This window comes from Macrobrachium rosenbergii, chromosome 45, assembly GCF_040412425.1.
Source record: "Macrobrachium rosenbergii isolate ZJJX-2024 chromosome 45, ASM4041242v1, whole genome shotgun sequence".
NCBI lineage: Eukaryota > Metazoa > Arthropoda > Malacostraca > Decapoda > Palaemonidae > Macrobrachium > Macrobrachium rosenbergii.
This window is the reverse complement of record NC_089785.1, coordinates 30,665,702-30,682,875: the sequence shown is the minus strand read 5'-3', so window position 1 is coordinate 30,682,875 and position 17,174 is coordinate 30,665,702. Positions and strand designations below refer to the sequence as shown.

The 17,174-nt window shown below is 38.4% G+C and overlaps 2 protein-coding genes across 2 annotated transcripts; both read right to left on the bottom strand.

Moving 5' to 3' along the window:
- Nucleotides 1–517: 517 nt before the first annotated feature.
- Nucleotides 518–9,354, bottom strand: ND-23 (NADH dehydrogenase (ubiquinone) 23 kDa subunit). Its single transcript, XM_067088870.1, has 6 exons — nucleotides 9,231–9,354; nucleotides 5,341–5,493; nucleotides 4,539–4,620; nucleotides 3,404–3,494; nucleotides 1,853–1,981; nucleotides 518–947 (listed from the first exon to the last, which is right to left on the bottom strand). Exons 1-6 carry the CDS (start codon nucleotides 9,265–9,267, stop codon nucleotides 816–818), a joined length of 624 nt encoding a protein of 207 aa, XP_066944971.1. The 5' UTR covers nucleotides 9,268–9,354; the 3' UTR covers nucleotides 518–815.
- A 1,571-nt stretch (nucleotides 9,355–10,925) lies between these two features.
- LOC136830001 (ribosome-binding protein 1-like) lies at nucleotides 10,926–13,146 on the bottom strand. The gene is made up of 2 exons (XM_067089176.1): nucleotides 12,785–13,146; nucleotides 10,926–12,621 (listed from the first exon to the last, which is right to left on the bottom strand). The coding sequence occupies exons 1-2, from the start codon at nucleotides 13,144–13,146 to the stop codon at nucleotides 10,926–10,928; spliced, it is 2,058 nt and encodes a 685-aa protein (XP_066945277.1).
- Between the last annotated feature and the right edge of the window lie 4,028 nt (nucleotides 13,147–17,174).

Genomic DNA, 17,174 nt, shown 5'->3' with positions numbered 1-17,174 from the left:
TTAGGTGTAAAAGTTGTACAGCAGGGCACACAATGATAAGAAACACGTGTTTCTAGTGTAAAAACTAACTGTATTACGTATGTGCACTCTTTGTTTTGATGTGAAGATCGGAGAAAATGCTTACACTACATTATATGTATGTGTGCTGTTTCATACGTTACATTTTATCAGAGATGTTCTGTCATAGGCTGACAGTGAGGCCTGTAACACTCATGGCTAACATCCATGTAGTGGTGGTATCTGTCCAAAAACCAGAATGGCCAACTTTTCATCTTAATTCATCTTGGAGAACTCTATTCCACTGGGATGTTTATGGCTTAGGTTGCGTTGAGTTCAACACTTCCCAAACTCCTGGTCAGCCAGTTCAATTGTTCAGGCCTAAAGTAACTTTGAAGCTGAGGTCTTTTCCAAACTTTAAGCATGTTTTTGCCTGGAAGGAATTAACACACCAACAAATGCTTGATAAGGTTGAAATTCAATGATGAGAAAGCATTTCTTTATAAAAAGAAATACAAAGCAAAGTCTTAGCTTTTTATTTACAACTATACAGCTTTCACTCCCAAAGACCTTCAGTTTGAACAGTTGTTCGTGAAAGGTGGACTTTACGAACACCTAAAGGAAAGTGGCGATATAAATCTCACTGTGAACATCCTCACTCGATCACTACAAGTCGATTTATCCGCTGACAGTACATTTAATAAGCAACGCATCTGCACAGGTTTTTTTTAAAACAATGTAGTTAACTATATCTTTCTAAGATGTTATTTTCTTATATATAAATAACTTTTGCTATGATAAAAAAAATAACATTCATCTTATCTATACAAATGGTCTGCTTCGATATTTGCGGCAATTTCTGGCTCCCACTTGTCCCCGTTACTCAGCAACTTCTCCTTGTTATACAGGAGCTCCTCGTGAGTTTCTGTCGAGAACTCGAAGTTGGGACCCTGGAAGGGGAAAGGAAGTCTTCCATTAACATGTCAAAAAATGTATTGCTAACTGAGCTTCTCAAAAATTAGGCAGTTTCAAGAATAAAGTGAAGTGTAATGTCTCGATGTGCGAGATGGTCTGGCTACATTTTGGACAGGGGAAGAAGCATAAAGATTCAAGTGAATAGAAATTCAGGCAGAAAGTTCATACGATACTAGAGAGAACTTGCTGGATGCCTGGGTACTTCGCAGGAAATTGAAACTGGAATATAAAATCTGAGTCAAGGGTCAAGCACTGTGAATTTTGAGTCAGTTCTGAAAATAATGTTGAAACATTTGTTAGAAGGGGGTGGCAAATATGATGAAAAAGAGAATTTGAGTGGTGTGACAGCAAAAGAAAAGAGAGGGGTTGCAGCTAAGGTCCAAAGGGACACTGCAAAGAACCTGAAATTATGCCTACAGTGAGGTGTGCGAGGTACAGTAAACCCCCTGTATTCGCGGGTGGTGTGTACCGCACCCCTGCGCGAATACTTAAAACCCTTCTAAAAACACTTAGAACTGCCTATTTTGATCGTTTAAACACAAAAAAACCCTCTAAAAATGCTTATACCCACGTATTTTAATAGTTTTATCAAAAAAAAATGCATTTAGTCATGAGAATGATACAAAAATATAGTAATCAGTGAATATTTCTGTGTGAAAAATACTGCGAATGGGTGAATTTTCCGCGAATAATGGGTAGATACGTCCCACAGAGAAATACGCAAATAGTGAGACTGCAAATACCTACAGAGCCTTCCAAGAACAATACATCTACGGCAAAAATTTCTAACTAAAGTTATTATGTACCAAAACTTCCAGTTCGAAATGCAAAAGAAACAGTATGTATACTAGGCTGGGGAGTACAATCTCTCGGAGCTTACCTCTACAATGGCATCGACAGGACAGGCCTCCTGGCAAAAGCCGCAGTATATACATTTCGTCATGTCGATGTCATATCTTGTAGTGCGACGGGCACCGTCCGCTCTTTCTTCCGCTTCAATAGTGATGGCCTGAAATGTCGATGACCTAATCATTATGCTAGACGATACAAGCGCTGCTGAATTTCTCTTAACCGATCTTTAGGATTTTTTTCATGTAGAACAGATTAAAGTTGTATCTGCCCTAAAGATCCTGAGGCAATTTAGAATTTTGAAAAACAATAAGACAAATCAAACATTTACTGGAAAGCAGGCAATATACTAAAAATTTTAACAATAAATTATATAATTACTCATCTGATGAAGAATACAAATTGTCTATGACAGTTACCTGAAGACTGTAGTAAGGATTCTCAAAGAAGGACAATTAAGAGGCATAATAAAAAAAATTGAACACTGCTTATGAAAACAATATCAACCAGGGAACTTACCATATAACACTTGAATAAGTACAATTCATGCTGTAATAGGCTGAATTTTGATTATGCAACAAAGCACAAATGACCTCTACATTCAATATCAATAGAGGTTATTTTTTAATGACACATTTCAAACTTACGGTCTGGCTCTTATAACAAATAACGACGAAAGAAGACAGTAATTTCACCGTTGTCTTTAAAATATGATTTGTCAGAAAAATTGCAACTGGACGAAATTTCAAGGCTTCTGCAAAAGAGAGGACTGAAAATGAAGGAAAAAGCAAGACTCTGACCTCAACGACAGGTGGTTTGCAATGGAACAGGAATATAAAATTTAGGCCAAGGGCCAAGCGCTGCAACCTTTGAATTCATTCAGTGCTGAAAGGGAAATTGAGAGTAGAGACTTTAAAGGTCTAACACAAGGAAAAACTCACAGTTGCACTATGAAACATTAAGAGAGAATGGGAAGTGCAATGGAAGAAAGAAAATAGGAATGGAGGTAGAGTAACAGGAACAAAAGGGGTTGTAGCTAGGGACCAAAGTGACACTGCAAAAACCTTAAGAAATGCCTCCAGTTACCTAGCTTCTGGAGAAGAGAGGACTGAAAATTGACAGAAAAAATAATTCGACCTTAAAGACAGATGGTTTGGACATGTGATGAGATGGAATAAGTTACAGTTGATTGGAGAAGCAATAGACATGGATGCAGCAAGATGGAAAGACAGTGTGAAGGCCCAAGAAATCATGGTAGATGATTGTGCAAAAGACAAAGAAGCTTCAGTCACATCCGCACAATAAAAATGGAAAGGAGTAGGCCCAAGACCAACCAGGGGGATGCAGCTGAAAGGGAAACTGAAGGTGAAAACGTTTTAAAGATGTAACAGGAGAAAAACTTCTCAAAGGGGGATGCTGCAAAGGACCTTAAGTAATGCCTGCAGTGCACTGACAGCACCACCACCCAATAAAGGTTAGAGCTGACACAAAATGTTTACAAAGATAATACACAAACTTGGAAAAAAAAGGCACCAAAAATCGAAGACAATCTTCAAGACTAACAGCAGATTTTCAATCTTACCTGAGCTGGGCAGATTGCCTCGCACAGTTTGCAGGCAATGCACCGTTCCTCTCCTGACGGATAGCGTCGCAAAGCGTGCTCGCCACGGAACCTGTGGAGAAAAACTCAATGGGTCACTGCTCACCAACATAGCAAATGTTCAGGCAAAAACAGCCAATTTGACTTTTCATTCTCTAAACATATAACTGCAATCGGAAAAGAAAGACTGCCACAAAATATCAATACACCTCTATACAGACACCACTCTACTTACTAACTTATGTTCCGGAAAGCTGTTTGTATGATGAATTGTTTGCAAGTTGGTTACTGTACTCTTCATGCATATTTAAGGATAGTATGATGTAAAATCACACTACTGTACATTTTTTCATCCTAAAATGACAAATTTTTACAAAAGTGGTCAGAGAAAAACTGACGTGATGTTTCCAAGATGGGTTTTGGGAGGTCAACCCCTTCTCCCTCACACGGCCATCTTGGCCATCTCCCGATGCCACAAACTCCTTGTAACTTTTTTTTTTTTTAACCGGTCTCTCTCCAGCTGGCGCTAGATAATTTTTCCCTTATGTTAAGACCAAAGGTTTGTTCTGTGTATAAAAGTTATGTATACCTTAGTTTAAGCAGACCACTGAGCTGATTAGCAGCTCTCCCAGGGCTGGCCCAAAGGATTAGATTTATTTCATGTGGCTAAGAACCAAATGGTTACCTAGCACTGGGACCTACAGCTTATTGTGGAATCCAAACCACATTATGACGAAAAATGAATTTCTATCGCCAGAAATAAATTTCTCTAATTGTTCATTGGCCGGTCGGAGAATCGAACGCAGGCCCAGTCGAGTGCTAGCAGAGAACGCTACCAACTGGTCCAATGAGGAACTTTCGGTGTATAAACTAACACAATACTGTACACTGTACATACAGTACTATATGTACAAAATAGGTGTGCATTACAAAATTTGAACTTACTGGTGGCAGAGGGGAGCGCTCTGAACACAATATGTTTGTAAGTTGAATGTTCGTAAGTAGGGTGGTGTCTGTATAAATAAGCAGTAATAGAAGCTAATTTCTCTCATTTACAAAATATGTAAAAAACACCTTTTGATGACAGTCAGTTATATTTACAATAAGGTACATTTACCTTGGACTTAGTGGCCCCTTTTCAAAAGGATAATTAATGGTCGCAGGCTCCTTGAAGATATGAGCGAGAGTCACGGCAGCACCTAAAATGACGATACCAATTAACAGTTTTATAAAATGCTTAATAACAGTTAATGTCACTATCTTTAATACCATAATAATGAACCAAGACTTTATACTGTATATATAAAGATTTTAACGTGTACATTAGCAGGATAAGGTGTAACATAAGGCAAGAATAAGATTACATATAAAAATACTATTTAAAGATAAGTGTCATTCTGTCCTATAAAGGTTATGATGTACCAACAATGTATTAAATTGGTTGTCAGAGAATGATGTGATTGCAAAGACAGCAGAATCTACTTGACAGAAATCTAGTAATAGAAGATCCCTTACTGGGATATTCTACTGTATTGTACTCTTTCACTTGCATGCAACACATGCATGCAGTATACTACATACTATCTTGTTTAACAATGTGCTGTACTGGTTACTTTTAATATTTCACTTGCAAATGAGGTCGTTTAACATTACTGATAACCTAGTTGGAGAAGCACCATTTACGTGGTGGACAGCAAATCTTGCACTGCTACAACTTTTTTTACAGCATCTTTTTGGGTCCTGCAAGCACAGCTTTCTGTTGCACTTTTAATCTGAAGTATTCTCCTTCAATACCTTGTTGCTACAAAGAAAGAACCCTTTGCTATGCCCTTAAACATTAAGTGTGAGTTAACAAAGACGCATTTCGGGACTCCCAGAATTCTCAAAGGATTAACGACCCTGTTCCGAGCCGCACTTACCTCTCCACAACTCAGTCCAGAATATGGTGGCGGCAGCCCTGTCCGTAATGTCTTTCCATTCCATACTGGGCTCTTCGGGAGACACATATTTGTAATTGGATCGCGTCTGAGTCACGACCGAACTCCTGACGCACGACTTTAAAACAGTAGAACCTGAAGACGAAGAAAAAAAAATTATTTTACTTTACCTTGCTCGCAGAAAACATTCCATAAGTAAGTCTATCAACCAAATGAGCAGACCCTACCTATCTTTGCAAAATCTCCTAAGGCCACACTCTGGGATCTACGAGGTCATTCAGTGCTGACGGGAAAACTGAGAGTAAAAAGGTTTGACAGGTGTAACAGTAGGAAAACCTCACAGTTGCACTATGAAAAAATTGCCAAGAGAGGAAAGTAACATGGAAGAGAACAGAGGTACAGTAAAAGGAATGAAAGGGGTTGCAGCTAGGGGCCGAGGGGACAATGCAAAGAGCCTTAAGTAACAATGCCTACAGTGCTCCGTGTGAGGTGCATTGACCGTCCTTTTCCCTTACAGGGTTGGTTTGTACATAAATCTCCTGAAATGAATGACAACTGTGTAGGAAACAGTTTAGTTTAGGTTAGAAACTTTATAGCATTATCAGTTAGCTCTGAGGTTTCTTGAATACTCAGGTGTAGGTTAGTTGTCAAGGGCCTGTTATACCAGAGAGTAAGACACTAAATGGTCAAGGTATGGAAGCAAATATGAATTATCACCACACAATCAGTGTCGCCATACAAAGAAGCTGACTTTGCATTAAAACAAACATCAAATATCCACCATCTAATGCCTTTATTTATTAATTATATGGTAGTTCAGTAATTCTACGGAAGTGTTCCGCATGGAGGTATCATTAATGATGAGATATTTTGGCTGAACAATACAGAAAAGGGTGTACAAATATATATGATGCGGAACAGGTGAAGCAACTTGAGAAATTGACCAAAATACTGTGAGAAATTTACCATCTCTTGTTCATATTTTTACATATATCCCCCTAGAGGAACTGGTACTAAACACGGTGTCTCACACAGCTTTTCTTCGTAAAAACATGATCAAAAGACAGTAAATTTCTCACATTATTTCGGTCAATTTCTTAAGTTATCTCACCTGTAATGTATCATATATAGGTGTTACAGTAGGGAATCTGTGAAATAACCAGTTCGCTTAAGAACATCTGATCCCCGAGGGCTAGTACTAAACACGGCGAAACTGATTCATCTACAATGTTTCGACAAGTTTAGTACTAGCCCCTGGGGGGTCAAATGTGTTTTGACATATTTAATACTAACCCCTGGGGAATCAAATGCGCTTAGGGACATTTGATCCCCCAGGGGCTAGCACTAACACATCGAAACAGTGCATATGAATCACTGTTTCGCCATGTTCAGTACTAGCCCTCGGGGATCGTATGTTCCTAAGTGAACTGGTCATTTCACAAATTCCCTGAAAATTTCAGGGATTTCATGAAATCCCAGTATTTCACAATCTTACTGTAACATTTACAACCCTTTCGATGTTGTTCAGTCAAAACATTTCATTAAGAAAATTCTCTGGACCACATTAGGAGCTAGCAAAATGCATTTATTTCCACCATAAACTTTAAGGCTGAATCAACGGCTTCTGCTAACGGCTTGGGTCATTTCACTTTTGTGACTTGCAGTGATTTGGGTCAGGTCAGGAACCCCCTGGGGAACATTTGTAAAGCAAAATAATAATAATAATAATAATAATAATAATAATAATAATAATAATAATAATAATAATAATAATAATATAATAATAATAATATAATAATAATAATAATAATATAATAATAATAATATAATAATATATATAATAATAATAATATAATATAATAATATAATAATAATAATAATAATAATAATAATAATAATAATAATAATCCACAATTATATAGTAAACTATTTGACATATAGTTTATAGTTGTGGATTTTGGTAAATCTAAGCAACGCCTCCGTGAGGACCATTACCTTGGAAATTGATTTTTCCTACACTTTCAGTGTTGCTGATAAAGGTGTTGTTTATTGTCGGTCAATTATTATTAACCTCACATCTACCCCACATGATTGGGGACCCTTTGGGAACGCGGATTCGCAAGTCATTAGGGAACCACATGTTCAAGTAGGGATTGGCTAAGGAAACCTATAATAAAACGAACTTTACTAACCTAACCTAACCTAGCAGGACGTGTTATCCACGTTACTTAGCTGGGGGGCTCTGCCCCTTGGACCCCACAGTAAAGGAATCTCCCCTTTTTACCAAAAGTTCCCCTCTAACACTGTCCATGCGCGACAGCATTCCAGGATGGCCGCCGTGCATAAACATATCAGTTCTGAGGTTAATTCCAGGTTAATTACAGTCGACCAACAAAAAATAATGGTAAATTCTTGACAAGCAACCATAATACTACAGGAAAAGTCAATTTCCAAGGTAATGCCTGATGTGGAGCTAATACTGTACTTAGTTTTACCAATAATAATAATAATAATAATAATAACAATAATAATAATAATAATAATAATAATAATAATAATCCAAAAATATATAGTAAACTATTATACATATGGGTTACAATATAACAGTGGATTTTTATTACACAAACTGTTTTCATGGGATTGTGAATTTCTTAGTAATAATAATAATAATAATAATAATAATAATAATAATAATAATAATAATAGAATAAGTTTTGTTCTACAAATGAGATATTCTACAATGTAGCATTAATGATACAAATTATGATATAAATTAGAACACAACACGTAATACAGGCCTAACGGTATACAGTATTCAATACGTAATACAGGCCTACGGTATATTAAACATTTAAGATGATGAATGTCTTTTCCTGTAATACTACAGTGTAAATATGAATATAAGAAGGCCCATAAACACTATTTAAACGTTGAAACCATATATTTCGGGCACTAGCTTCTGTGCCCTGTTCACTGGTAGAATATGGACAGGTGGAAAGTTACAATGGTATATACACGAAAACATATAGCTGTGGCCCCATCCGATGTTATGGAGGTGGCGTTTCTTAGGAGACTGACCAAATTCCCTAATTAGCTCCCGTTTGGCGATGGATCTGGCGGTCGCGTTTCCTGGGTCATCTTCTTCAAGGGTTTGAATTACGATGTCATCCGGTTTCCAGTGTCCTCCTGACAGGTTCATATTGTTGGTTTGATTGATGATAGCAGATTCCAGCACCCTTCTTTTGTACGGAACTTTTGAAAACCAACTCCTGATGGATTTGGGATAATGGAAAATGAAAGGATCGTTAGGCCTCCGAGCAAAGGGGCACAGAAACAAAATAATGGTTTCAACGTTTAAATAGTGTTTTATGGGCCTTCTTCTATTCATTTAAGAGGATGCTTAACCTATTTAAAATACACACTACACATCTAAACCGGTGATGAATAAATAACTTTTATTTAAAACTGTCGCTGGAAAATATTTAAATAAAGCTAATGGATTGAATAATTTTATTACAAACTATCGATAATCAGCCGTAGTTACACGATGGTTTCCATGATTAATAAGTGGGTTTGGCATAACAAACTATATTTACGATAATTAAATTGATTTATAATAAAGGATAAGTTTAAAAAAACGTTTATAAACAGATTCACAAAGGCGACCGTTCCGTTTCTTCCGGCCGCTGACAAATCAGCTGTTTTTGACGAAAGCCTCGAAAGCCTCGACCTGCGTTACTCTTTCCCCATTTACATTCGTCTCCCGAGGTTTTTGCATCCTTATTTAATTAAAAATGACATGAATCCTCCATCCTGCTGCGTTTACGGGCGAATCGGACGTAAAACAAGACGACATTTTGCCTAAATCTTACCATTTCTTCCGAGGGAGAACAGCCGGACGGTCGCCATGTTTATTGTTTAGGTTGCGTAGCTCCGCGTTTGTGGAAAGCGCAGTGCGCGATCTAGTTATATTGTTCGAGTTGCGCTATTCAGGAATGAAGTAGGGATATTTTTTTAATGAAATAATATCATTTTGAATTTTATTCTACTATTCAGTAATTACGACCTACTAGAAAGAAGTATACATATATACAAGGTCTAGCGAGTTTGTGGAAAGGGCAACGCGCGATATTGCGGTGGTGTTCGTGTTGCGCGATTCCGGAATGAAGTCGAATTTCTTCTTTATGAAATAATGTTATTTTATTTATTCTATTATGCAGTAATAATGGCCTACTATGAAAAAGTATATATACAGGCATACATACATACAAGGTCTAGCGAGTTTGTGAAAAGCGCGTAAGCGCGATTTAGCGATTTTGTTCGTGTTGCGCGATTCAGGAATAAAGTCCGGGTTCTTCTTCATAAAATGTTATATTTTGAATTCATTCTATTATTTAGTAATAATGGCCCACTAGAAGAAGCATACATACATACATACATACATACATACATACATACATACATACATACATACATACATACATACATACATACATACATACATACATAGTATACAAGGTCTACAGAATATACGTATGTATACGGCAAATGATATTTTTCTCAATAATGCCGTGAATATTGCTTTAAATATAAATGTCTTCTTTATAAAATAATAATAATGTAGTTTTGAATTGATTCTGTTATTCAGTAATTACGGCCTACTAGATAGAAGCATACATACATACATACATACATACATACATACATACATACATACATACATACATACATACATACATACATACATACATACATACAAGGTCTAGAAAATAATATACGTGCGCACACAGTAGATGACATTTTTTAATAATGCTATGAATATTTATTTACTTTAGATGTACCATGAGAGGGGAATTTAGTGAAATACTATAGAAGGCAAATTAAATAATGGCGAAGATTAATAAGATCCGGAGATCAAATAGACTGAAATTACACAGGAAAGCAAGACCAGGACTTAGTTCTAGGCCTGGTATGACCTGTAGTGCTATACATAAATGTGTATGATGGAGTTATTGTTTAAAATATGCTGTCAATTTGAGAATGAAGCTTTATAAAGAATAATACAGGTAGAGTTAGAAATGATGTCATAAGAAAAAATGGTGGAGTGAATGGTGAAAGGAATATAGTTGTAAATGAAGATGGTTAGAAATGTTATCCACACATTTTCTGATATAGAATAATAATTATAGTTTCACGTGGGCTCTTATGGGCATCAGACGATTTGCCCTACCCAAACTGACTTGTATGAGAACTATGAGAATGGAGGTTTGAGGTTAATGGAAATTCAACTTAAGGGAAACCCCGTGGAGTTTTTTTTTTTTTTTAGAAGTTTTATGATTTGCCAACCAGTTTCTAGATGAATACATGAAAAATTTGCCTAAAGTATCACACAAACGTAAATGAATTGAAACTATTTTTTCCCTTTTATGTTTCATGCTTGTAATCTTTAGGATATAAAAATGCAAAATAAATCCTTTCATCTCTTTTTTTATTCTGCATTATTCACCAGCCTATGTCAATACAAAAAATAACATCAGTGTAGTAAAAAAATTTTCTTTCAATTAACTCTAACATTTCCTGTGACCAGTTATGTTTATGGGGCTTTTTCTCAACTTCAGGTGTCCTTCCCTATTGTCGAGGCCATCCTCGTTGTGGCCTGCATTCTTGTGGCCATCCTCGTTGTGGCCTGCATTCTTGTGGCCATCCTCGTTGTGGCCTGCATTCTTGAGGCCATCCTCGTTGTGGCCTGCATTCTTGTGGCCATCCTCGTTGTGGCCTGCATTCTTGTGGCCATCCTCGTTGTGGCCTGCATTCTTGGCCATCCTTGTTGTGGCCTGCATTCTGTAGGCCATCCTCGTTGTGGCTGCATTCTTGTGGCCATCCTCGTGGTGGCCCATGGCCATCCTTGTTGTGGCCTGCATGGCCATCCTTGTTGTGGCCTGCATTCTGTGGCCATCCTCGTGGTGGCCTGCATTCTTGTGGCCATCCTCGTGGTGGCCTGCATTCTTGTGGGCATCCTTGTTGTGGCCTGCATTCTTGAGGCCATCCTCTTGTGGCCTGCATTCTTGTGGCCATCCTCGTTGTGGCCATCCTCGTTGTGGCCTGCATTCTTGTGGCCATCCTCGTTGTGGCCTGCCATGGCCATCCTCGTTGTGGCCTGCATTCTTGTGGCCATCCTCGTTGTGGCCTGCATTCTTGGCCATCCTCGTGGTGGCCTGCATTCTTGTGGCCATCCTTGTTGTGGCCTGCATTCTTGTGGCCATCCTTGTTGTGGCCTGCATTCTTGTGGCCATCCTCGTTGTGGCCATCCTGGCCATCCTCGTGGTGGCCTGCATTCTTGTGGGCATCCTCGTTGTGGCCTGCCTTCTGAGGCCATCCTCGTTGTGGCCTGCATTCTTGTGGCCATGGCCATCCTCGTTGTGGCCTGCATTCTTGTGGCCATCCTCGTTGTGGCCTGCATTCTGTGGCCATCCTCGTTGTGGCCTGCATTCTGTGGCCATCCTCGTTGTGGCCTGCATTCTGTGGCCATCCTCGTTGTGGAGGCCATCCTCGTTGTGGCCATCCTCGTTGTTGCCTGCATTCTTGTGGCCATCCTCGTTGTGGCCTGCATTCTTGTGGCCATCCTCGTTGTGGCCTGCATTCTTGTGGCCATCCTCGTTGTGGCCTGCATTCTTGTGGCCATCCTCGTTGTGGCCTGCATTCTTGTGGCCATCCTCGTTGTGGAGGCCATCCTCGTGGTGGCCTGCCTCCTTGAGGCCATCCTCGTTGTAGCCTGCATTCTTGTGGCCATCCTCGTTGTGGCCTGCATTCTTGTGGCCATCCTTGTTGTGGCCTGCATTCTTGTGGCCATCCTCGTGGTGGCCTGCATTCTTGTGGCCATCTTCGTTGTGGCCTGCATTCTTGTGGCCATCCTCGTTGTGGCCTGCCTTCTTGAGGCCATCTTCGTTGTGGCCTGCATTCTTGTGGCCATCCTCGTTGTGGTCTGCCTTCTTGAGGCCATCCTCGTTGTGGCCTGCATTCTTGTGGCCATCCTCGTTGTGGAGGCCATCCTCGTGGTGGCCTGCATTCTTGTGGCCATCCTCGTTGTAGCCTGCATTCTTGAGGCCATCCTCGTTGTGGCCTGCATTCTTGTGGCCATCCTCGTTGTGGAGGCCATCCTCGTGGTGGTCTGCCTTCTTGAGGCCATCCTCGTTGTGGCCTGCATTCTTGAGGCCATCCTCGTTGTGGCCTGCCTCCTTGAGGCCATCCTCGTTGGTGGCCTGCCTTCTTGAGGCCTTCCTCTTTCACTACCTCTGCCTCTTGGATGCGCGCTACTTTGGCCAAAGAATTCTTCAGCTTTTGGGGACCTGTGTGTTTCTTTCTAAAAATAGATTTGTTCAACCCACTGCTTTCGTCCATCTCTCGATTCTCGTATTCTAGAATTTGCCTCTTCAGACAGTCGATTCCCTCTTTGTCTGCTATGGCCCGAGCGTCCTCTTTTTTCATGATTTCTCTCTGCAGCCAGTGGACTCGCTCCCTCAGTTCCTCCAGATCCCTCAGGTTGATCATTTCCAATCGGTCCCTCTGTTCGTCTTTCTCTTTCAAGCCTGCGATCTCCTCTCTCTGGTCGAAAACGAGTTTCTCAGCAGACCTCAGCTCCTGTTCAGGAGATCCTTTAACGGGCGGCAACAAAAAGCCCGCACTAAAGGAAGCCACAGCGACGGCAGTCACTGCGCAGAAGAAGTTGTTCAATAATTCCTTATTCAGAGCCATTTTTCTGCTGTAGCGATCACGTACAACTAGCTCCATGTAGAACATGATCTTCGGGACCAGTTTTATATATACTGGTGATAGAGGAAAAAATAAATTTTTAGATTAGAGGAATTTCCTTGTTTTAATGGAAATGCACTAAATACTTTACGATTTTTTCATTTTTTCAGTTACAATGCACGCTCTCTCTCTCTCTCTCTCCTCTCTCTCTCTCTCTCTCTCTCTCTCTCTCTCTCTCTCTCTCTATATCTATATATATATATATATATATATATATATATATATATATATATATATATATATATATATATATGCAGAAACTGCAAGTCTGTATATATGTGTGTGCATTCATACATATGTCCACATATTTAGATCCATTTCGAGTAGAAAACTATCAAACATCTGCAGTGACCATACAGTATGTATGTATGTATGTATGTGAGTGTGTGCAGTTATGTGTGTAAATGTTTGTGTATTGGTGCATACATACATACATACATACATACATACATAAATGTAATAACCACAAAGCCCTCTTAACTCCTCGTGACCAGGTTTGGTAACGTGACCTCGTTCTGATGCTCTGGATACGGTTTCGAATCCTGCTACATACGTACCTCAGAATTACTTCATATTTCTTGCATTTGGATCTAAGGCTTTTTAGTGGCAAGCGTATCCAGAAGAGTGCATTATAGTTATTACAATCGCATGCGTATATGTAGCCTATATATATTATAAAATCCACGCCAGAAGGTGAACAAGTATTTTCGTAGTTTATCCCAAATTTTCAAGTTCACACTGATTTAAAAATAAGTTGACAGAGATTTATATTCAAAAACAGAAGTGGGCCCAGATTAACAAGCTGTAAACCCCCCCCCTTCTATTTTTGAGTATAAATCTCTGTCAACTTCTTTTGTAGTCAGTGTGAGCTTGAAAATGTAGTATAAACTACAAAAGTACTTGTTCAAAGTCCTGGTTTGAGTATATATATATATATATATATATATATATATATATATATATATATATATATATATATATATATATATATATATATATACAATTCACACATATCGATTCACATATTCTTACATAATTATGATTTTGTGTATATGTGTGAATTTGTGTATGTGCAAGCTGAAACCATGTGTGTGTGTGAATGTGTACCACACGTATGCCCGTCCAAGTGTATTCCTACATATGCCCATGAAAAACCCACACTGTATTTGATGTCAAATTGCATGTGTTTAAAATCGGCATCGCAACATATATTAGGAATGTTTAAACATTAGGGGTTTGAAAAGAGACTAAATACAAAATTTATTAGAAATGTTTAAAGATTAGGGGTTTGAAAAGAGACTATATACAAAATTTATTAGAAATGTTTAAACATTAGGGGTTTGAAAAGACTAATTACGAAATTTATTAATGTTTAAACATTAGGGGTTTGAAAAGAGACTAATTACGAAATTTATTAATGTTTAAACATTAGGGGTTGAAAAGTCTTAAATACAAAATTTATTAGAAATGTTTAAACATTAGGGGTTTGAAAATAGTAAATACGAATTTTATTAATGTTTAAACATTAGGGTTTGAAAAGAGTCTAAATACAAAATTTGTTAGAAATGTTTAAACATTAGGGGTTTGAAAACTGACTAAAAAAATTTAGTACAAAATTTATCAGAAATGTTTAAACATTAGGGGTTTGAAAATTGACTAAATACAAAATTTATCAGAAATGTTTAAACATTAGGGGTTTGAAAAGACTAAGCTCAAAGCTTGGTCAATTCGTTCACGGCTGCCGTGCGAAAGACTCGTCCGGATCGGGAAGATAGGATATCCTTGAAAAAATATATATATATTTCTAATAAAACTCGAAAAATACGCAGACAAAAGACAATGTTTTTTTATAATAAGAAGTAAAGAGTGATTGTGAAGTAGTATTGTTTTGAGTACGGATTATTACCATACATAGTTTCGGTTTGCCAAAATATTTAAATTACTTTTGAATGCGATTCCAGATTTGGCGATTTTCTTCCCGTTTCATAGATACACTAAACCATTGTGCATTCATCTTTGGAATGGGTTATTCGTCAATGAATAATTCGTCTAAATATTGAAAAGTGAACTGTTAATGTCGACGAACAGGTGAACAACGTGTCAACGTCTCGAAGCGTTGCTATAATTCGTTTCAGCTGAAATTTTGCATAGTCGATATGAATTCAGCGAACGATTCCTAACGTTCCTTCTTCGCTAATTATATAATGATGGAATGATTATGTTAAGTTTTAGTATGAACAGATCTTTTTAATCACGCTCTTTGAGTGTTATCGAAGTGGAAGCCATGGCCAAGAAACGCGTTCGAACGTTGCACTCTTGTCAACGCTTTTATAGCCGCAATTTTCGTTCTTTTTGGAACAATACTTGTTAGAATGACACAAAGCAAGAAAAAAAGATTACAACGTAAAATTTTTGTTTGATCTCAAGTCAACCAAGCTTAGATTCTCTTTTTTTTGTTTGTCCTTGTTTAAAAAAAAAAATATACGAGAAAAACTACTGGTTGTATACTAAGTGTTCATGGGGAAACAAATACTAGTGCTCATTAAAACTATAACTAAAAATTCTTTAAAAATCGTTTATAAAAAGCCAGAATAAAATTCGGGAATGATAATCGCATTAAGGCAAACGTTTGCGGAAAAATAACATACTTTTATCAAGTCCATCGCAGTGCGACAAAACCTTCTAAAGCCGGCGGGCGAGTGGCTGTGTCGTCTTGTTTCATAGATACAAACATATAATTACAGTTTGGAACGGTTATTCCGTTTATAATGAACACTTAAACTAAAAGAACGGACCAGATTTCCACTTGTGAATAACTGAGATTATTACGATAAAATTAATTTTCGCGTATACGATGAGAACAAGCAAAACATACTCCGTAGTTTCTTCAGCGCAGTCGAGTTTTCTCACTTTTCTGTACAGCACATAAGGCTGTAGGAAACTTTCAGCCACGGTCCTATGTTGTTAGTACCTATATCGGTGCCAGAAGTACGGTTATGGCTAACTTTAACCTTCGATAAAATAAAAATACTGAGGGAGCTAGACTCGCTAGAGGGCTGCGGTAGAAATGTATAGTAGCTCTGCGGACGGCGACGGCACTATAACTTGACTTTTGTACAGTTTTTTGGTTGATAATTATGATTTCACCTTCAATTTTTGGCGCTCGAGTGTAATTAACCTGTAATTAACATCTGAAGTTCATCCAACAGGGTAGGGGACCCGATGGGAATTCGGGTTTTTTGGGGAATTCGGGTTTTTTTTTGGGGGGGGGATATTCCCCGGGGACTGGTGATCGTCTCCCTCCCAACCAACCAACAAGGGGGACCAGTGGGAATCCTGGGTTCTTGGTGGGATGTTCCCCGGGGTGACCGTATTTGGCTATGTAACGGCTCACCCGCACGTTTCTACCCTACAATTTAGGGGACCCCTAGGGAAAGCGGGGTCGTGGGTGTCGTAAACGACGAGGCATGAGAAACCGGTCAAAATTTACTTTTTACGGAACCCCAGACATGAGGAACCGCTAAATAAACATCCGTCACAAAAGTTTTCTCTCACAGAAACCTAAAAATCATCCTAAACGGCCTGTAAAGAATACCTACGTAAGATAATAAGCACGGCAGAAACGTCGAGAGAGAGAAAAAAAGAGCTATATAATATAGGAAGAAGAAGAACTAAAACTAAAAGAAAGAAAATTTCAGACTTAGGAAAAGAAAACAAGGTAGAGGAGCCGTTGTAGAGGCGATCCCTCTCGGCGGAACCTCACCCTACCATGTTTGTTGTTATACAATGTTTGGCTTCGTTCATAATCATCGACGTAACAGAGCGTTCGCTACGAGGGGGCAATCGGTTTGCTGCTCATGGCAAAAAATATCCGTATTTTACTTTATAACATTTATAATTATAATTTTGATAATTATTTTGATATTAATATTACTTTATAGAAGATTAAAGTCGAAAATCACCTGAAATAATAACGATTCGTTTTGATAGGCATATTACCGTCGGGC